The sequence below is a fragment of the Eretmochelys imbricata genome, chromosome 15 (assembly GCF_965152235.1).
Source record: "Eretmochelys imbricata isolate rEreImb1 chromosome 15, rEreImb1.hap1, whole genome shotgun sequence".
NCBI classification, from domain to species: domain Eukaryota; kingdom Metazoa; phylum Chordata; order Testudines; family Cheloniidae; genus Eretmochelys; species Eretmochelys imbricata.
The window spans coordinates 25,301,781-25,323,544 of NC_135586.1; the positions used below are offsets into that span (position 1 = coordinate 25,301,781).

The window sequence follows — 21,764 nt, forward strand, 5'->3', positions numbered from 1 at the left end:
AAAAAATTAGAAAAAACAACATGTCAATGGGTGACCCAGCTCAGTGTCGTCTGCATGCTTGTATTTAAATACAGTAATAACTCTTGAATTTAGATAGCCAAGCAGGTGCCAGACATGCTTTTCAATGTTATTTTTACTTTGTGTGGTAGAGAGACAGAAAAAACTATGAGAACACAAATACTCTAAGAGCCAACATCTCATTTACTTCAGTGAGAGCAGAATTTGACTCAAACGGATATAGATTAACAATGATCCAACTGGGATTCCCTTACGTCTGACATCGGAAGTTACTGATGCCTATTCCCACTGGAGAATTTTGCTTGTTAACAATTGGGACCAGGACTGGACTGCACATCATGTTAAAGTTTTAATTTGTTCTGGTAGGAAACACTGAAACAGATGCTTGATTTTAAGGGCAACTGATTGACAGAGTAGAAAAAAAAATAACCAGACACACAGTGAGTTGCTGAATGCAGCTTTCCAAGTCCCAAAGCTCAGTTCATGTAGCTGTAATCAGGTTCTAATCTTTACACCCTAGCATTACTTAGTAGGCGTGATCATGGCTCCTAGTGGCTGGCCTCAGGGACTAACAGTCTGATGCTTAATCAGCAGATAACTACAGAAGTCCTCTCTAGCTCAAGGGGCAGAGGCCTGTGGCTTTGGTGTTAAGAACTCAGGTTCAATCCCCACCAATGACTGTGGTATCTGAATGTACGTAGCCTCAGTTTACTACACTTGAAACTCCTGCACCCCACTGCATTCATATCCCCCCTGAAAACAATTCTTCTGTGAGGTCTTTCAGTGATAATGAGAGCTTGTGGTTGCTGATAATGAGACCACTGCCCAATAGTGTGTCACTGTTTCCTTGCACTATTCTGGCTGCATCTGGCTTCTCTTGTCATATAGTTAGATGGTAAGCTCTTTGGGGCAGGGACTGACTCTTTGCTTGGTGATTGCACAACCTGTAACACATGGGTGTCCTGCAGTATTGTCATCAAAATCAGCATTTCCTTTGCCACAACAATGGCTTAAAGCCACTTTATAGTAGTCCCAAACCCCTATCCTGACAAGCAGGGTTCATCTCTGCAGCTGCTGTGTAGGGCGACAGGCAGGAGAGAGAGGCTGCCATCCCTTCTCCAAGGCTGCTTTCCTATTTCTGAGCCTGATTCTGCACCATGGAAGTCAACGGGATTTTTGCCAGGGACTTCAATGTGAAGAGGATCAAACCCCCTCTCTCAGCAAAGGCAGTAGGAACTGCAGTGGGTCTCAACCCAGCTGTCTGAGCTCTGCTACCCTCCAAACCCAAAGAAATCACAGAATTTGATTCCCCACCCCTGGGACCACAGGAGAAACCAGTAGCCCTAATTCTGAGCATTTCTGACGCATCTCAGTCTCCCACACAGCTCAGGTTTTATACAGGCAGCTCTCAAGTTTCTCAGGGAAATTGGTTCAAGTTGTCGTCAACTGTCACAGCACCTGCAAAACTCCCATTGTCTCAGCATCATGGATATTCTAGGAAAATCACAGAATCTATGACAAATGCAGTATTAATAATAACCCACCTCCATGTACCGAGTGTATTTAAAGGAAATATTCAGCAGCAACAGAAAGGTAGACATGTGAACCTGTGTATCATATATGTATAATAATGTTTAGCCAGTACTCTGCATCTATATAGACTGGTGTCCTTTGGAGCAAGGACTTCTGTACTTTGAATAAACACACTCGCTGTGCTCACACAATTAAAGGGCAACCTAGTGAAATACTTCTAGTGGCCTTGTTCCATAAGACAGCTCTTTTAGCTTGAAGAATGGCCTGTAGCAACTCATCCTTAGGTATGCAGGACAGAACAGCAGTAAGCGTGAGCCCCTGGTCTTTGGGAGTTGAGCAGAGGCCTTCAAGAAGCAGAGCAAGGTTAATATGAAAACTGTGTGGGAGAAAACAGAATTCTAAGTAAATACAGCAGGATCTTGGGCTACAGCTGCAATGTTAAAAATGTCACTCCTACTCATGAGACCAAATTAATACCTGGTGTAATGCCAGTGACTGAACAGAATATATCCCTGGTGTAACCCCCACTGATCCAAGGAGCTGGCCCAAGGCATGTCAGAGAGGGCATAGAGATACACTTCTCAGCTTATAGAGCAGCACAGATAACATGACAGGAGGTCACACATCCTGCCATCTCAGGTAGGATCAGCATTGTGATGGGTACAATACGCAGGAGATCCCAACAAACAAGAATCACAAAAACCTCTGAAGTATGTGTTCTAAAGACACTCTGTTACTCCCCACTTCTCATCAGATCCTGAATCAGACTTGGTTTGGTTCCATTACTTAGGCCAGTTTCAGGTAAGAGACAGTCTAGAGTCTTAAAGAAAGCATTACTGAGTCAAGTTAACTCTTCTGCCTAGAGATATGGCCTATGGGCCAAATCCTGGAATGTGCAGAGCAACCTCAGCTCAGTCTAGTAAGGCAATGGGAGTTGAGGGTTGCCCTGTAGCTCTCTGGATCAGAGCCTACAATCGCCAGGGAGGAGATGAGATTTTGCATCTGCTTATCCTGGAACCTGTCCTACCCCATATTTGGATCTTTAGTCTGACTTCAAGTGTCATATTGTAACATCAGACAACTCCTTCTTGGAGACCATAGCCTGCACTTGCATGGAGACATCCTCAACGATCTCATAAGCCTTGTCCCACATCTTTAATTTCCATGATCCTTAATCCCTTTGATGAAAACTCAGACAGGGCCTGAACCTGCTCCCAAGGAAGTAAGTAGAATCAAGCCCTTAAGACTTCATAATTTTCCTGACAGGGGATAAGTCAAGAACCCTTAACCATGATCTAGACAGTTCCTATTAAAATCCTCTTGCAAATGTAGGGGCAAGCATTATATTTAAATTAAAGTATTTATATTGTGGGCCCTGTGCCCTGCTCTACAAATACATCAGAGTCCCTGACCATAAACAGTCAAGATTTTTTTTAAACTGCTTGCTTTCTTACCATCCCATGGAACAATGCATTGACCACGCCGATCCAGAGGAAATTGCTGATGGGATGTGCTTAGGGAAACCAGCCGGGTGTGCCATTTTAAGATCTTGCAGATACACAACTTTGAATCATTTAGGATTAATTATTTCACACTTAAACATGCAATGCATGTTTAAGAAAACGTAGAGGAGCAAAATGATTGGGGAACAAAAACATCCCCACCCACCCTTGTCCCGGAAAAAAGCCCAGTGATCTGTTTATACATTTGAAATCTTCAATATTCACCAAGAGTTAAAGAGGAAAACAAGAGAGGAGGGGGGAAAGAGTTAACTGAACATTAGAATGAGACTTTACTCCTTAAATAGCACCTGCTAGCTATGAATCTCAAACACTTTCCTCATGAGTAAGGTATGGGAGAAACTTGCTAATCCGCATACTTTTTAGAACATGCTAGTCCTTCTGTACTTTGAAGGAAAGTTTTTAAAGGCAGGTGTTTTAGGCCCTGATCTTGCAACTGGCTCTGCATGGGTGGGTCCCAGTGCCCACACAGAGCCAAACTGATATTTGCTAGCAGGCAATAAAGCATTATCCATAAAAATGGAACTACTGTTGACAAGATACCTGTGTAAAGGCACACAGTGCTCAGCTATGCTGGCTTGTTCATGTACTCATTTGTAATGGGACTCTCGCTCCTTTGTAAGAGTTAGCAGGGGTCCATTGTATTACCATTCCTGTTTTACAAATCGGGAAACAGAAACACAAAGGTGCAGTAACTTGCCCAAGATCGTACAGTGAGTCAGCAGCAGCACTGGGAATAGAATCACAGTGTCCTAGCTTCCCAGGTGTGTGCTTCAACAGGAGAGTGCAGACACAGTGAAAAGGAAACCAGTTTGTAGTCCAGGAGCCCATTTCTCTTCCCCACAGGAGACCAGTAACACCCACTGAAGTGAATGAGAATTAGGGGTCTCTTGCAAAGCAGTAGAGACTGGAGAGAGAGAGAGAGAAAATCAGGCCCCAAAAGTAGGGCTGGCAGGTTTAAGCAGTTTGCTGAGAAATAAAAGAAAATAAATATAAGACAAATAAGCTCACCAGGAACATCTGAGTCACTCCAGAGGCTTCATAGATTTTGACAGTAACACACCCTCCAAAACAACAGCTTTTCCTGTATACCACTCCTCCCTCCAACACCCTGGTAGAGGTTCCCTTTCTTCTGCTTTTGCATAGCTCAGGTAGCTCCCTGACTTCCTTTGCAGTAGCAGATGGGAATTACTACTCTCCCCCTCTGCAGTCATGTGCTTTTGCAACTCATAAGGAACCTGCACCTGTTCCAAATTGCAAGCTGTAGAAAAACTGGCAGTCAAAGGCAGGCTCCCTGCAGGGGCGTGGGATTATTCACTCTCTCCCACCTATTTGTCTTGCTTGCTCTTCATGCACTGTTAACATCAGTGCTCTTGAGGGCAGGACTCTTAAAAGGGTTCTACTCTGACTTGGGGTGAGGGAGTTTTTATCACCTGGGATTGGGGTCTGTCCACACCCCAAGTGACAAAAGAAAAACAGAAAGGAATGAGTCAGCTCACAATACAGAGCAAAGAACAGACACTGCAAATCCAAGGTGGGTAAATCTGCTTATACAGCACATTGCAGCTGAGAATTGCCAAAGTGTGTTTAAAAAGGGCTTTGAATTTGGCCTCATAATAACCCCATTGTGGTAAGTAAATTATTATTATCTCTAGTTAATAGAGGGGAAGGCTAAGGAACAGAGAGGTTAAGTGCCTTGCTTAAGGTCACACAGCCAGTCAGTGGCAGGACTAGGCAAAGAACCCTGGATTCTGAATCCCAGATTCTTGCTTTAACCACTAAATTGCACTTTGGCCAGGGCATCTCTAGTGGCCTTGTTGATAGCCCATTAGCTCCAGGCCACCCTTTCACTGGCACAGAATTATGTATCTATATTAGATACAGTTAAGTTATCTTACTTGATCTGTTAAGAATATCAAACTATAGGTCTCTGTAGAATGATTATTAGCTGTGAAGCAATTGCAATGAATTTATAATCTCCCCATTTTAAACACTTGGTTACATTAGCAGGACAGTATGGTATTGTTCTTTGTTGCTATACTGCCCACAACTGCAGTTCTTAGGTGCTCGATCTTCCCTCCATACTGGTCGTTAATGGGGGCGAGTTTCCAGTTTTGTGATTTTGATATTATCCTAATGAATTGTTGGTCAAACTACAGGTTAATTTAATCCCTTGTTCATCTTTTAAACAGTATTGATGGAAAGATTTTTGACAACACTTCAAACAGGCTTTACAAGGAAATTCTATTCCCCCCCCCCCCCCCCCCGTAAAGTGTAATTATTTTAAATCTGAATCACTACAATGAGAGAGAGGAAGTTAGAATGGAAAAAAACATATATGGAATGATCCTAACTCAGATTAAACTCCTGTTAAATTTGCTCTGACTTTGGACTGCAGGATCTAGGAAACTAGAAATGGAGATGCAGAATGTTAGTTCAGGCCCCAGTATAGTGACGTGTATAAAATCAGACTAGATCTTGCCAATGCAAAATACCATCTCCCACTCCAGAGAGAGAACCTTTTTCTTCATTAAATAGAAAACTTTGTAGGGAGTGCTAATTAGATTACACATCATTCATCCATTGGACCAGTACATAAATATCACCATTGGATATGTCCTATAGAAGCACAGTAATGGTATTACATACATTTGTTTATAAATATATCAGAAGCATATTCATCACTTTTCAGTGTTGGTTTACACCCTGTAAACTGCATAGCCTGTTTTCCCATCATCTGTGAATCCAGTGTGTTGGCTAAATAACCGTTCTTTCTTTATCCAAGGTATTTAACCAACAACCTCTCCCCCTTTGTTGGCTGAATCAGACTATGTCCAGTGTCTTTCCCAAATGTCATGATCATTCTCAGTTTATTTTCTTTGTGCTGTTTTCTTTAAACCAGGAATGTCCGAGAGGGAGAGGCAAGTGATGAAGAAGCTGAAGGAAGTGGTAGATAAACAAAGAGATGAGATCAGAGCCAAGGACCGGGAACTGGGACTTAAAAATGAGGATGTGGAGGCAGTAAGTGTTTCTTGCCCTCTTCCCCCCCTTGAAGGAACCACACAGATGTTTATGACAAGTTTTAAATTAATTTAGTGCTTGTGAAGGCCAGATTATTATCCCTGAAGAGTCAAGTCGTCTGTGTATCTGTAGAAGAGATAAAAAGATTGTGAGCTCTTCAGGGCAGGCACCAAACCCTCTTCTGTGTCTGGAAAGAACCTCGCACATTGCGGGCATGACTAGAAACCAAGAATGATAAGGGAGCAGATTTTTCACAGGCCCAAAGGGGAATTGGGTGCCGAACTCCTATTGACTTTCAGTGTGAACGGGGCACCTAACTCCCCTAAAAGCTTTAGAAAAATCTCCACTTAGGCAATGCAAACTTTTCCACACGGCTCACATGGCCCAGCTTCGCCCTTGGAGGCATCAGCTCTAGACAGGAGATGGCTGCATGGCCCATTAAGCTTTACTTTTCTCTGCTGAGCCTGTCAACAAGGAAGCCCCACTGGGGTGCTATTTGTGATGCAGACACCTGCTCCCTAGAAACAGGGAGTGAAACCACTATGTCATTTCACATACACCATCATCAAGGAGAGGATGGATGGGCTTGTGGCTCAGACTCTGGACAGGACTCGGGAGACCTGCATTCAGTTCCTGACTCTGCCACAAACGGTGTCCTTGAGTAAGTCACGTAATGTCTCCTTTACCGCAGTTCCCCATCCCATCTTATAGCTGTCCCATCTATTGAGATGGTAAGCGCTGTAGGGCAGGGACTACATGTATGTACAGCGTCTGGCACAATGTGGCTCTGACGTTGGTTGGGGTCCTCCAAACGCTACCGTCATACAAGTAACTAGGTGAAAGCTTGTGCTGTCATGCAGGTCTAATTCATAAAGTGTAAAAAGGCCAACAATGGCTCTGAACTTAAAAACTGGACAGTGAGAGACTGCAAAACCCAGTGATGACTGAAACTGGTGATATTCTAAACAAAACAAGCTCTCCTGCTAACACCACGCTTGTAGCTGTTTCCATCACGTCACACTGACTCAACAGAAATGTTAGGCTTCAGAGTGACAATCCTGGCATCTTCTTACGTAGATTGATGATTATCAGACAGTAATAACCTTGATCACTTCCAGTCTAGGTCAAAGCTTGATCCAGTATCCCATGAGCCATCCAGTCCCTGAACCTTGCTTTGCTGAAATAGATTCCAAAGAGAAATGTCGCATTTGAAAAGCTGGATATGTCCGGAGGATAATGTTCTGTGCTGCGGGGGGGGGGGAACAAACTCCATTTACCTTGAAAGCCAACTGTAGAGATGGCAACTGTAGCAGATTAATTGATTAAAAATGAATGGGGAAATAAAGGAGATCTTTCAAGATAAATACAACAGGAACATATTGCTAGTTCTTTAATTTAATACTTGTGATTTAATTTACCCTGGTTTAATGGAGGCATACTTATTGTGTCACTTTATGGCAGCTGCAACAACAACAGAACAGGCTAATGAAAATTAATCATGACCTTCGGCACAGAATCACAGTAGTTGAGGCTCAAGGGAAAGCGCTGATTGAGCAAAAGGTGGAACTGGAAGCCTATCTGCAAACCAAGGAACAGGAGATGGGCACTTTGAGGGCGGAGCTTGGGAAGCTGAGAGAGAAGCAACCAGGGGAGCACAGCCAAAATGGAGAAGAAATAAAGGTAAGAGGCACTTGATTCTCCCTGGGCAAGTGACTCCCATCATCCTGTGGGACAACTGCATATCCAGGGGTATATTGTGCCATCGGATTTGGAGTGTAGATCCCCCCTGATTTCAATGGGAATTCTGATCAGATGGCCTGATACAGCTGTGAGACTGGACCCTGGGATAAGTAGCAATTTGGATTAAAGATCTGTGTTGCTTAGTGACCAAAACGTTCTCTGGAATTTATGGGCATCAGTTTGAACAGCAGTGCAGAAACTCTCAAAATTAGTACTGCCCTCCAAATGTGATGAACCTCCAACTATTCACGTCCCTCCCAAAACACCCGGCTGCAAGCTTCAGCAGAGTCACATTAAGAAAGGTGGACATTCAGCTAGAAAGAACCAAAGGTCCACCCATCCGTTCCCATAGATAATTACAAAGTGATGATGTAATGCTGTTGTAAGCTATAGTATCTTTGGACTGTTAGTGTAGTGAGAGGCAGTGTGGTCTAGTGGATAGAGCATGGGGTGGGAGCCAGGAATTCCTCAATTCTAATGGCATAGAGAGCTGCATAGTTTTGGTCAAGTAACTTTTGCTACATCTACACTGCAGGTGAAAGTGTGACTGTAGTAGGGGTAGGCATACCTGAGCTAGCTTTAATCTAGTTGGCACAGGTAATAGTAGTGAAGATGGGTGGCATGGGCTGGCAACCTGAATGTGTCCAAGTTCCGTGGTGGCTTGTACTCAGGTGGCTAGCCCATGCTTCCACATCTATACTACTATCTGTACTAGCTAGATTAAAGCTGGCACCCTTAACTCTTGGCCTCTGTCTTGCTATATATAAAGTGGGGGATGATAATACTTACCCAGCTTTAGTAAGGCACTTGAAGAACTGGGGAGGCCCTATAAAGTTTTATTCATTCTTTGCAGTGTAAACGCTTGATGTGCATTTGAGGCATCCAGGCCATGGCAGGGCCTGTGTTAGGATGTGTTATTTCCAGTTAACACAATAAGTAGTAATACCATGTGTTTATAACGTCATAGGGTAGCCAGCTGGGAATAACTGCAGCCCAGAGGTAGCCAGTCCTATCGTCCTATAGATGTGGCAGCTGTTCATTCAAATACTGTGTTGATGGCACTCTTCAGTGATGGAATAGTTCTATATTGAATAAGAAAATCTCATCTATGCATTTAGCAACCTGTCGAGCTGCTGTCATATGCATCACAGGAAGTGTGACTTTCTGATTGCATGACAGATCACAGAATTCTCCAGATACAGTGACAAATAGTTGATTTGGGAGAGCAGTATTAAATGTGCCTCGGGCAAGCCAAAATATCTCTAGTGTCAGCTGTTGGCTTATATTCAAGGCGGCCGGTATTTTGTTGTTCTTGGTTTTTGTCGTCGTCCCCCCCCCCCCCCCCCCCCCCAAAAAAAAAATATTTAGTGTTCCAAAATGCAGCAGCTGAGCGGTTTTAATCTTCGCCCTGTCTATACAGCTGTAAATTCTAATGGGTCCCCCTGGCAATACTGTTATTGGTCATTAAAAAGTTTATGGTATTGGAGCAGTAGCAGTCCCCATGTTCTGCAGTAGGCGAGGTCTCTCTTCATTTTACAGACACATCACTGTTCAGTGGAATTCAGCCTGCTAGAACATTAAATCTCCTCTTTTCCCTCCCGGCCCCCTGCAGGACAGGTGGAAATTTTAGGCTCCCAGGACTTGTACGTGGGCCTAAAAGTATCACGGGAGGAGAAGCTGGCTACTGACATCGAGGCTTGAAACCTATGCCTAGTCTCACTGAAGTGAAATGGGAATTTCTGCTGGCCTCATTAGGAAGAGGATGCCTAAGTCATAGGGTTTATCCTGGTGTCCTTGGCTTAGAATTTCTTTTCCCCATCCACTCCACTTGTGTGCAGTGTGTCAGAAGGCATCTTCCCTCCACCCCACATCAAAGGTGCTGTGTGACTGTCATGCACATTGGAGTGGAAAGGTGCTATGGAGATGTAAATGATGGTCTGACTTTCTTTTCTGGTCCCTGGCTTTCACTTTGTTTTACTGAGGGTTAGAGACTTCTATTTCTTTACAGCTCAGGGTTTTCTCTAATAGTTCTGTAGCTCTGAATCCTCCCAAATTTTGTGGGAGGTGTTATGATTTGGGTTTTGGGTTTGCCCTATATCTAGTGCCTACAGATGACCGCTCTGTATAAAGCAGCATCAATGATCACTGCCCAGGCTTCCCCGATCCACCTTCATAGGCCTGCAAGTTACTGAAAATCTGCAGTAAAATCTGAGTGAGTTAAAAATCTCCTGTGTGTTACAGCGTTTGTGGCGAGGAAGCAGAAGTGTTTATATATAGTTATGGTTGAGTTCCAGTTTCCATTCTAAAGCTCTCCCCCCTCTCCCCCCCCTATGTTTTTAAAACAATTCCTCTTTTTGGGAAGAAACTTCCCATTGGTCTGCCTTTTTCTGAGTGTGTGTATGGGGGAGGGTGGAAGGAATGTACTGTATTTAGAGCCTAACTTTCCTTTCACTACTTCTACTGGTATAAACCATGAATAACCCAACTGAAGGGGAGAGGGATAACTCAGTGGTTTGAGCATTGGCCTGCTAAACCCAGGGTTGTGAGTTCAGTCCTTGAGGGGGGCCATTTAGGGATCTGGGGCAAACATTGGGGATTGGTCCTGCTTTGAGTAGGAGGTTGGACTAGATGACCTCCTGAGGTCCCTTCCAACCCTGATATTCTAGGATTCTAAGTCAGTGGAGTTACCAGTCTAAAACTGGTGTAAGGAAGAGGAGAATTGGGCCCTGTATCTTTTGCACTTATGTAACTTAAACAGTTGACTGTCTAGAAACTCCAAACTTGGCTCATTTCACAGCCTTCACAGGAAGGAAAAGGAATCTGTGTGTCTGAAGAACATCAGTTTATTGGCTTTAAAGGGAGATGAAGCTGTTACTAAAATGTAGGATTGGGAGTAAGATGACTTGGATTCTATTTCATTTTCTACTACAGACTTCTTGGTGACCTTGGGCAAATCACTTAACCTGTCTACAGCTCAGTTATGGGAGAGAGAGGCAGGGATGGAGGACCTGGTTTACATATGTAATGTAGATGACCATGTTTGTCACAGATTAGAAGCACATTGTAACACAGCCCCTTGACTTGGCTGTAGCTTGATTGTAGATGGGCCCTCTGAATACCCTGCATGGATGCTTCAAGTCATTCTTTGTTGGCTTGAATGTAATGTATTGCTTCAATTTTCAGTATCCAATTATTGCAGGCAGATGAATCTTGCAGTCCTAATAATGACCATTATGGGGCTTGTTACCCTACAGAGGGGCAGTGTAGTTATTAGTCACCACCACTGAAGTTGAGCATAGAATATTTACCTCTCTGTCTACATTAGAATAGAAACCCCAACAGAACAGTTGACTGAGGAGAAATAAACATTTTTGTCCTTTAAAAAAAACAAACAAAAAAAACCCTGAATAATATAAAACCACTTCAAACATACCTCCTGGATTTACAGTGCACATGGCCTATGTTAGTCCTTGTTAACACATACCTTTAAAACTTAATTGTCATCTTGCTACAGATTTGAGGGGGAGGGGTTTCTCACAGTAAATCTAACTATTTGTAAATTGTCTCTATACAGCACCTAGCAGAGTAGGGTCCCGGTCTCAGTTGTGGGCTCTGTGCTGCTGTAACCTAACAAGTACAGCACTTTCTAGTAAGCCATGTAAATTATTGGCATAGAGATCTCTCCAAACTGCAAATCTGTGAGAGATCCCTGAAATGTACTGCCTGCCTGCATTCTCTATACCGGATACCTTAGCGTTTCTGTTTGGGTCTGTTGTTCCCTGGGTAACTTCTTGCTCACACTACTGTGTGGTGTTTGGCAACATCTCAGCAGATAACTGGCACATGCCCTCTGAAATGGAGTAGCACACAGCTTTCCAGGTACAAAGCTGGAGAGAGAGGCTGCCCTGCAGCAAAATGTTTATAAACCTATCCAAGCACTTGATGTACTTGACCCTTTTTGCTCTTGGAGAGGTTACAAGCTTTGGGGAAACTCACTTGCCACTTGTGTTTACATCTATGACTGAAAGTAGGGGCTGAACCATGTATCTTGAACCACAAATAGGAATGGTCACTTCTGACGGACACACAAGTTAACCCCTGGGAGACCACAAATATAAAGGAGTGTGTGTGTGTGTGAGTGTGTGTGAGTGTGTGTTGTGCACATGCACACACTATAGGGATATATTTATCCCATGGAGATCATATCATGCATCATTGACTGCCTCATGTGCACTCTGTCCCCTAATCCAGCCCTCCGGGGAATATTTCCTTCATAGAATATCAGGGTTGGAAGGGACCCCAGAAGGTCATCTAGTCCAACCCCCTGCTCGAAGCAGGACCAATTCCCAGTTAAATCATCCCAGCCAGGGCTTTGTCAAGCCTGACCTTAAAAACCTCTAAGGAAGGAGATTCTACCACCTCCCTAGGTAACGCATTCCAGTGTTTCACCACCCTCATAGTGAAAAAGTTTTTCCTAATATCCAATCTAAACCTCCCCCACTGTAACTTGAGACCATTACTCCTCGTTCTGTCATCTGCTACCATTGAGAACAGTCTAGAGCCATCCTCTTTGGAACCCCCTTTCAGGTAGTTGAAAGCAGCTATCAAATCCCCCCTCATTCTTCTCTTCTGCAGGCTAAACAATCCCAGCTCCCTCAACCTCTCCTCATAAGTCATGTGTTCTAGACCCCTAATCATTTTTGTTGCCCTTCGCTGGACTCTCTCCAATTTATCCACATCCTTCTTGTAGTGTGGGGCCCAAAACTGGACACAGTACTCCAGATGAGGCCTCACCAATGTCGAATAGAGGGGAACGATCACGTCCCTCGATCTGCTCGCTATGCCCCTACTTATACATCCCAAAATGCCATTGGCCTTCTTGGCAACAAGGGCACGCTGCTGACTCATATCCAGCTTCTCGTCCACTGTCACCCCTAGGTCCTTTTCCACAGAACTGTCTAAACCTCTAAGCAGCTTGCGTCAGCTGCCATTTATAAATAACAGCTTGTCAAGACAATTGTTTCCACCATGATTTTACTGCACCAAATTGAACTCTTTTAAATGTTTCCCCTGTCAGAGACTCAGGCCAGTCCTGTGCTGAGCATAATACCACTGGCAAGGGAGACGCCCCTATTTACAACACTTCTAGCTCTGTTAGGACCTGAGATACTGACTTGAAATTGTCACATTATTCTGCACAGAATTGTTTTTGTGGGTCACTCTTAAGAGTTGTTATAGTTTAATCTGAACCCTGTACAGTGGGACTCCAGGTCACAAAGCACCTGGTCTTACAGGCAGAGGAATACAAAATACAGTCCCAAGTGAAAAAACAATTGCGAAGCTCACTATCCCATTCCTAAAAGCTGTATTTTTGTAATGTACATGGCATATAGAAAATAAAGAGGGATGAAGTGGGGAGGTATACGTTTTAGCAGTACTCATTTGGGATGACCTGAATTACAACATAATGATTTTTGCCACTGGTTAATGGTGTCCTCATCCCAAATTCATGCTGTTAAAATCTTTGTACTAGACAGGCATGCACAAGATAGTGCTGTTCAATTAGCAATTTACTATCTCTTGGGCAAAGTCTTTTTCCTGACACCCAACGGGTGACTATCTTGTACCATGAAGCATAATGATCATAACTCATTATATTATATAAAAAGTCCAGATTGATCATGACATAACTGAGACACTCACTATGACTTTTAAAAGATTACCTATATCTAATAATCATTTTATTCCAGTGAATGTCCCATTCATTTCACTGACCATTTGGAAGATGCCAGCATTCTAGGGATTAACGAGATTTTTCTGGGCTTTTTGTTGCTCTAACAACTGGCCATCTTCCCATTCACTAAACTAATTGTGAATGTTCAGAATTAAAGCATGAATGAACACAGCTCAGGGTTGATTACAAACGCATAAAAGTGGGGAGAGGCTGTGAACCTGCACCATTAAGGACTCAGTCTTGCTCCCATTAGCATCAAAGTGGCTATGGTATTGGTCAACTGACCTGTCGAGACCACACCAGGGATAATGCTGCTAAACAAATCTGCAAATATTTGTAGGCATGTTTTAAATGAATTTGTATTGGCCCTATTCATGCGTTAGCTTCCTGTTAACATTTGTGCAATGGAGTGTTACTAGCACAGACGCTCATGGAAAGTAAATTTGAGCTTATGTGACCAGATATTTGCAGAAACGTGCAAAGCACCAAACTATAAAGTGACCTGGTGAGATTAGAGCAATGGGGGATGCAGACAATGAGAGGAGAGTAATTCTGACTCAAGGTGAAGTCCTACATAGTGGCACAGAGGAAATAAACAACAAAGACATGCAGTGGGGATGAAGGATCAAGCGGCAACATCCATCCCATTAGAGGAAATATACTTTCATCTTGTCTCCTTACTGGTGTCCTGATGGAACTTTGCCATATAACTAAGTTCTCCATTTGCTGTAGGGCAGAGCTGGGCCTGGGTGGGGAGGTGTACGCAGGAGCAGTTTGTTTTAAGTAATCCATGGTCTGAAGCAATTTGAGAATCAATGTTCTAAAGAATTTTCCTATTGAGTATTGAGCCCGCTAAAATATTGGCTTCTCCTCTAAGGTGGCGCAAACATGTCAGGTCACGAGCACGGTATAACTGCCTTTGCAGAAGACTGCAGCCAGAGGGGGGGGAAACTGAAAGCAGCAGAGAAGTAAGTAGGAAAATAAGTGAGAAAACAGAGGTGAACAGGGGCATGTGAGGATGCTTGGGGTGTCCTGGCTCCCCCTTCCTCCCCCCAGAAAAGTGACAGTGACTGTCAGTGTTTTACTAATGAATTGAATGAGCTTGGTACTAATAGTTTAAGGGATGACTTCATTGTTAATTCAGCTGGGAGACCCAGATTTGTAAACAGGCCTAGGCCCTGAGCCAGCAAGCGTGAAAGTGTCTACAGTCTCTGGAGAGAAAGGATGCTTTCTTCTCATTGCTGTAACTCATCAGTTTCATGGCAGTGGCATCTCTTCTAATTACAGCCATTCCCCATTCTTTCTGCCAGGGTGAAGGTTAAGCAGTAATTGCAGTGGCAAGCAGGACGCTGGAATAACTGCCTGCTCTGGAACTAGCATCGGTTGTTGGCTTGGGCTGAGTAAACTTAGCTGCATTGGCTATGTGTGTGTGTCAGTCTCTGCTGACTTAGATGAGATCTGGGGAAGGGGATGGGAAGGAAACAGAACTAAAATGGACTCTGAAATGATGCATGTGACCAAGATGGGTGTAATTGTATGGAAAAGCACTTAATTATGATTTCCTCTGAACGTTTTGTGTTCCATAGTATCCATCTTATGACATTAGGTTGCAATAAGAAAAAAACCTAACTGAATAGTAAGATTCTGACAAACCGAGACCAGCCATCATTCAAGCTGCTATTCCATCCTTGCAGGACATTGGATAGAATACTCTGCCGCAATAGTTTGCACTTCTACAAACATCCATTAACTAACCCTCCCAACAGCCCTGGGAGGAGGGTGAAGGTTATTTTGCTAATGGGTGAGCAGAGGGATGGAGACAGTCAGGCCCATACTTTCAAAAGTGGCTTGTTTGGATGCCCCAGTACTTGGGTCCCCAGATTTAGCTTCTTAAGGCCTTTCCATGTGAAGTGCTGAGCACCCACCATTCCAAAGTGAAGCTTGTGAGACCTCTGGACCTGTGAAGAATCAGGCCCTTGATGTCTAAAATCAGGTACCCCAAACTGGAGGCCACTACTGGAAAAGTCACCTTGTGTGTCTTACACAGTCACACAGTGAGTTAGAGCAAGAGGTGGGAATGGAGTCCTGACTTCCCTTTCTCTGCTCCAACCACTAGACCCCTTCCCTCCCAGTGGAGAGAATGTTATTTCCATCGATATAACAATGACCATGGGGAGACTTTGACCCTGATCCTGCAAACAGGTACACACGTGTTGAACTTTAAATACGTGAGAAATCCCCTTGAACTCTCTAGCACTACGCAGATGCTTAAAGTTAAGTGTTTACAGGATTGGATATTGCCATTTGCCTAAGTTGCATATTGCCATTTTCTAGCACTCCAGGGATTCTCAGTAATAGGAGCATGTAGATCATGCTCCTAACACGTTGGCTATCTGCTTTCAGCGGTGTATATACCTGCTGTTGTCATCTCCCTCATTCTAATCAATCTCACTCTGTAGTGTTTTTCAGAGGAAAAATTGCTACCACCTTGTTTTTAAATGTGCTATAAATAGATAGGTTTTCATAACTAGAGGGCAAGCTCTAGAAGCCAGTAGTTTTTCTGAATTGTTATATAAATGGCCTTTCCCCTTTTTAATCAAATAAGTTTAATGCCAATTAAAACCACAGGTAGTTTCCTGGGAACTAGAGCTGGTTGGAAAAGTTTAATATATAAAACTTTCTGCAAAAAATAGTTTAGATTTAATTTTCCAGCTAGCTCTACTAGAGACTCTACTTTCTATTACTATGGATCACCTGTAGGACTGACATGGACAAGCAGTGCAATTCAGTGGATAGAGTATCAGACTGGAGCCAGCAATTCCTGAGTTCTAATCCTGACTCTCTACATGGACTCACTCTGTGAACAAGTCACTGCCTCTTCTTGTACCAAAGGTCTACGTTGCACTTTCGCTGGTAAAACTTTTGTCAGTCAGGGGTATGAAACAACACACCATAGCCAACAAAAGTTTTACCGACAAAGTGCCAGAGTGGACAGTGCTTTATCAACAGGAGATGCTCTCTCGCCAACAACGCTACCACCCCTCGTTGGGGGTGGTTTTATTTTGTCAGCAGGAGAAGTCTCTCCTGCCGACAAAAAGCAGGTACACTGCGTACCTTACAGTGGTACTTCGTAGCCGCACAGCTGTGCGGCTGTAAGGTGCACAGTGTAGACATACCCTTAGTTTTCCTGTCTGTGAAATGGAGGTAATAATACTGACCTACCCTGTAGCGCCTTTGGGATCAATTCAATGTCAGATCTGTAGTGCCATGCTTTAGAATAGAAGTGCTCAATATTTATTTTTATTATACTGGCCCTAAATGAGGGTGCATCTTACTTAGACGCTTTCTTTGGGAAATGAGATCTCAATCTACCTTTTTCTGTTTGGAGTGTTGAAAGGAACATATCTATTTAGGTGGCTATACTATGAATATAAAATACCTAGTTAGGAGCCTCTATGCCACTGGAACACCAACAGACTCCTGACTTCAGTGACACAGCCAGGAAACTCTTGGACTCTCTTGGTACCTCTTTAAAATCCAGTTTTGGAGGTGGGCAGCTTGCTTTCTTCCCTGCTTATCTTCATCATGCACAAATATGTAAATCATCTGTCTCTCTCAGCTCATTCAGTGATACTGCTTCCATGGGCTGGCACCCCATCAGCACTTGCAACAAGTATTGAGTTTCAAATGTACTTTGCTGCACGCACGGTTCCAACATTTATTTTACAGCTGGAAGTATCCCAGATCTCGTAGCGTTCTCAGTTGTGTTGCAGAACATCCTGATTCCAAGCACACGCTTCCAACAGACTTGTATTTTCTCCGTATTGCTTACTCTGCTTTATATGGCCACCTGATGTCACTGACTACAGCAGCAGTATTGTGTATGGTGACATTTTTCTCCTTCTCTGCAGTCCCTTGGGCCACATCCCTGCAAACAGAGCCATGGAGGATCTCATGGACTTTGGTAGGGCTCCACACAGGTGTGAGAAACCATCTGTGTAGATAAGGGTCCAAGTTCTGCAGAAATTAGGATGCAAGAGACAGAACATCTGCAGGCCCCAGGACCAAAACTGGAGAAATCTCCTAACTTTGAGTGAATCTTACATAGAATTACTATATAGAAGGATGGGAGTAACTGGTCTATTTTTAAAAAAAAAAAAGCCAACCCTATTGTTACTCACAGGGAATATGGGGTGCTCTGCACACATCTGTAGATCTCCTCTTTGCAGCTGTTCAGGTTCACTGATGTTGACATCAAAGAGGTGTTAATTAAGCAAGGGCATTAATGTAGTAGGTTATTATATATTCAGGGAAACTTGCAACATCTTCTAAAGAAGCATATCTTTATGACTGAAAATACACTAAACAAGCCACACAGCAAGGGTCATTTATTTTAAAAGGTTTGATTAACTATCTTTAAGAAACTGTGGAAAGTAGGGCCCTGTCAAAACACAGGCCCTACATTTTCAAAAATGACTAGTTTGTTTTGGGGAGGCTGATTTGTTGAACACCTGGACCCTCAAAATCAGGCCCCTTTAAGGTGTCTCAGGTTGGCACTCCAAATCACTAGTCACTTCTGAAAATACAGGTCGCTGGGTGGATAAAGTAGAAAACAAAGTTCCCCTGGGCAGGGGCACTAACTGCCAGCCCCTTGATTTAGGGCCTCCTTGCTGTTGGCACCCACTCCTGACTCCTCCCATCTGTGGGGTAAGCCTTTATCTCACCTTCTATCTTTGAGGCCTAAAAAACCCGAATCAACCCCTGCGTTGTTAGCCTCCAGCAGTTTCCAGCACAGTGAGGAATGCTGCGATCTCCTACCATTGAATTATTCTTGCTGGGGATCTTATTAAACCTGAGCAATGAAGCAAAGGTAGTTGGTTTTCCATAGCACTCCCCTAACGTTGTTGATGGCTCTTATAATATTAAGAATAGAGATGGATGATTTGATTGCATCTCTAAGGAAAAGTTAAGCCTTTATTGAGTGCACAATGAATTAATTAAAGCTTGTATTTCCTCCTCCAGACAGAACCTAACAATGATGACTATCTCTCTGAATCGGAGAAAATGGCTATGGATTTAAAAGATCCAAACCGTCCAAGATTTACTCTACAAGAGCTACGGGATGTCTTGCATGAGCGGAATGAACTGAAGTCTAGAGTGTTTTTGTTGCAGGAGGAGCTTTTATATTATAAGAGGTGTGTTGGATCCCACTGTTGGTATTGCTACCTCTGCCTTCTCCATTGTGCTACTCCTGGAGAGGCGCAGAATAGAGAGAAAACAGAGGTTGGATCTCAAAACTGAGTGTCCGCTTAGTCTCTAAGAAATGGCAGCGGATTCTTGGCTTCCCTAAGACAAAGTAAAGATGGCTCCAAAATCTGGTTCATATTTGAATTTTCACCAAGTTTTGGGAGGACTTTGGTTCAGGATCATCCCTAATTTTAATATTCCCCAAAACTTGTGACCTCTCAATAGTGAAAATTTCAAACAAATGCATACTTTTAAAAGGGAGAGAGATTGTTAGCGCCTGTTTAAAAATAAATAAATATTTTTAAAAAAACAGAAAATGGCCTTTTGAGAGAGATGGAAATATTTGCAATTTTTTTCTTCATTTTCTTTCCTCCCTTTCTTTTTTTAGTGGCAAAATGGAGGAGAAGAATCTGGGGAAGGGAATTGAAAACTCCAACAACCAAAAATCTTAGTTTAATTTTTTTTTTTTTTTCAAATGAGCAACAAATCACTCCTTTCCATACCTGCAGAACAAGATCTGGCTTGAAATTACAACAAAAAACAACCACACACCCTAACTCTTTCGATCAGCTCTTTGTTTTTTTTTGTGTGTGTGTTTTTTTTTTTTAAAAAACTTTCATGTAGGAACATATTATTTACTTACACTCATTTAACATTCTCAGCAAAGCTATACAGGGTCTATATGCCCCTGGGACAGGATGCAGAGCATTTCACTTCTAGTCACTAGCTAAAATATACTCCTTAGCACGTGGCGACTGCCCAAAACGTATTGCCATCTGATGCCTGTTCTGTGGCCCAAGGGCAGCGAGGTGTTGGTCGCAGTTCAGCACCCAGTGGAGAAGTGCCAAAATCATAAAACTATCGTAACCATTGCCATTAGCATGCCAGTGATTCCAGTCTCCTCATAGAGGCCAAAGACTGAATGGGCCCTGAAGACAGAAGAGCTTAGCCTCCCCTTACAGGAGCTCTGTTGATACCATCATTTGAGTATATCAGTAGGGGGAAGACTGTCTTGCTGCTCCCCATGCTGCACCTGTTCTTTGACTAAACCAGGGACTCCTGAGCTGTCAAGCCAGCACTTATGCATCAACATTTAAAAAAAAATAAAAAATCACATAGTCAGATTTCCTCTCATAAACAGTGAGATCCATTAAACTCAGCCTGTCGCTCTCCAGGGATTGCTGTACACTGCACAGCAATATTCTGTCCTGTTCTGAGTTTAAAAAGCTACTGCAGGTACTTGGGTTACTTGAATGTTGAAGTTTTTTTTAATGCAGGCAATATTGTAGCCATGTCAATCCCAGGATATTAGAGAGACCAGGTGGGTGAGGTAATATCTTTTACTGTTCCCATTTCTGTTGATGAGTGAGACAGACTTACACAGAAGTCTGACACTTTTAATCACTGCATATAATTAACCCTACAAATCCTCCTCACGTGACCGTTCTAGAACTCCTCTTTTAACATGGGTGACTTGAATTTGAAAGAGTATTGTAAATTAAAAGAAAGTAAGGGCCTTATACACTGCTGATGAAAAGATTGCCACTGACTTTAATGGGTTTGAATCGGCCCCTCCAGTTCCTTTTAGTTTACAAAGCTTGTTCAGATTCATGAAACTCAGGGTGTTATCCAAACCCACTAAAGTTAGAGGGATCTTTTCATCTGTCATGGATCAGGCCCTTGGTTTCTTTTAATTTACAAAACTCCCTCAAATTTTATTTTAAATTTCTTCAAAATAATGAAAGAACTAAAACTTAACCGTATTTTTTTTTCTCAAAGTGAGGAAACAGAAGAAGAAACTAGATCCCCTCAACCTACACCCATAATTAATTCAAAAACCTCAACTCAGCCAGAATCTGGAATCAAACGACTGTAAGTAGCATTCTCTTCCAAAGATCTTGAACTGGGCATGTTTCTTGGGGGAGGGGGTAATTGGGTTGGTTTTAGTTCTGGTTCCCCGCCCCCATTAATCTTCATTTAGTGATATCACATGCACATGTGTTTGGAAATAATCCTATAAAAATCAGTATTATAAAAACACATTTTATAGGTTTTATTAAACAAAACAGTGCTGATTTAATTCTCAGTGACTTCCTATCTCTGACAGGTTCCCTTCACACACTTAATAGAGAGAGGAATAAGTGTTCTGTGCACTTCTATTTATGGTACAGATAAACTGAGCTCCTATGGTGTGTGAAATTCTAATATTCCCTTCTTGAGTACTGTTCATAATACTCAGCTTGAGTAGAATAGCATATGTTGCTATGGATTGTAACAGCGTATGAGTTAACAAGCTGTCAGCCACAGAAACTCCTGCTCTTATTTGGAACCATCTTGTCAGCCTATTCAGGCTCTGAGGATGTTCATGTCTGCATATGAATGTGTACTGCTGGTCTCTCACCATGGGCTGTGGTCCTATTTTAAGCCTGATCCTGCATTCCTTGGGCACCCCAAATTGCATCTGAGCACAATGTAAGATCTGGGTGCGCTAGGAATGTAAAATTGGGCACTTTTCCACGTATGTGCTTGCTTACATTTAGATAGTAAACTCCTTGGGGCAGAGACAGCAGACTCAGCAACAGGAACATGTCAGCAAGCTTCCTCCCCTAGGTCTCACACCTGAGAGCTGTAGAATGTGTTTGTTACAAAAGAAACAAAATCTCAAGCACTTAACAGCTGGGTCTGGAGTTCAGTTTCCTTCCTTTCCCACGGCTAAGTAGCTCTGTTTATAGATTCCTACATCCTGAGAATCTGAGCCTTGCCATTTCCCTGTATGCACCTACCTGTATACAGAACACTTGCATTAGGTCTAAGCATAGAGTTAACTCTTTGCTCCTCTGTACCCTGTATCTATTATTTTTCTGACCTGTAAAGCTCCATGCCCCCTATAGTGGGGTGTAAGTAATAATACTGTGCGGACAGGATTAGAAAACCAAATTATAGAATCACTT

At 42.9% G+C, this 21,764-nt stretch overlaps 1 protein-coding gene across 2 annotated transcripts in view; it reads left to right on the forward strand.

Annotated features, from left to right (window-relative positions):
- The window catches only part of RILPL1 (Rab interacting lysosomal protein like 1), a 40,210-nt gene that overhangs the window by 6,501 nt on the left and 11,945 nt on the right, over positions 1–21,764 (forward strand). For both annotated transcript variants that reach the window (XM_077835455.1, XM_077835453.1), the window contains exons 3-6: positions 5,974–6,092; positions 7,554–7,772; positions 18,589–18,761; positions 20,593–20,685. In XM_077835455.1, the coding sequence (XP_077691581.1) occupies positions 5,974–6,092; positions 7,554–7,772; positions 18,589–18,761; positions 20,593–20,685 (604 nt within the window). The remainder of the gene's footprint in view (positions 1–5,973; positions 6,093–7,553; positions 7,773–18,588; positions 18,762–20,592; positions 20,686–21,764) is intronic.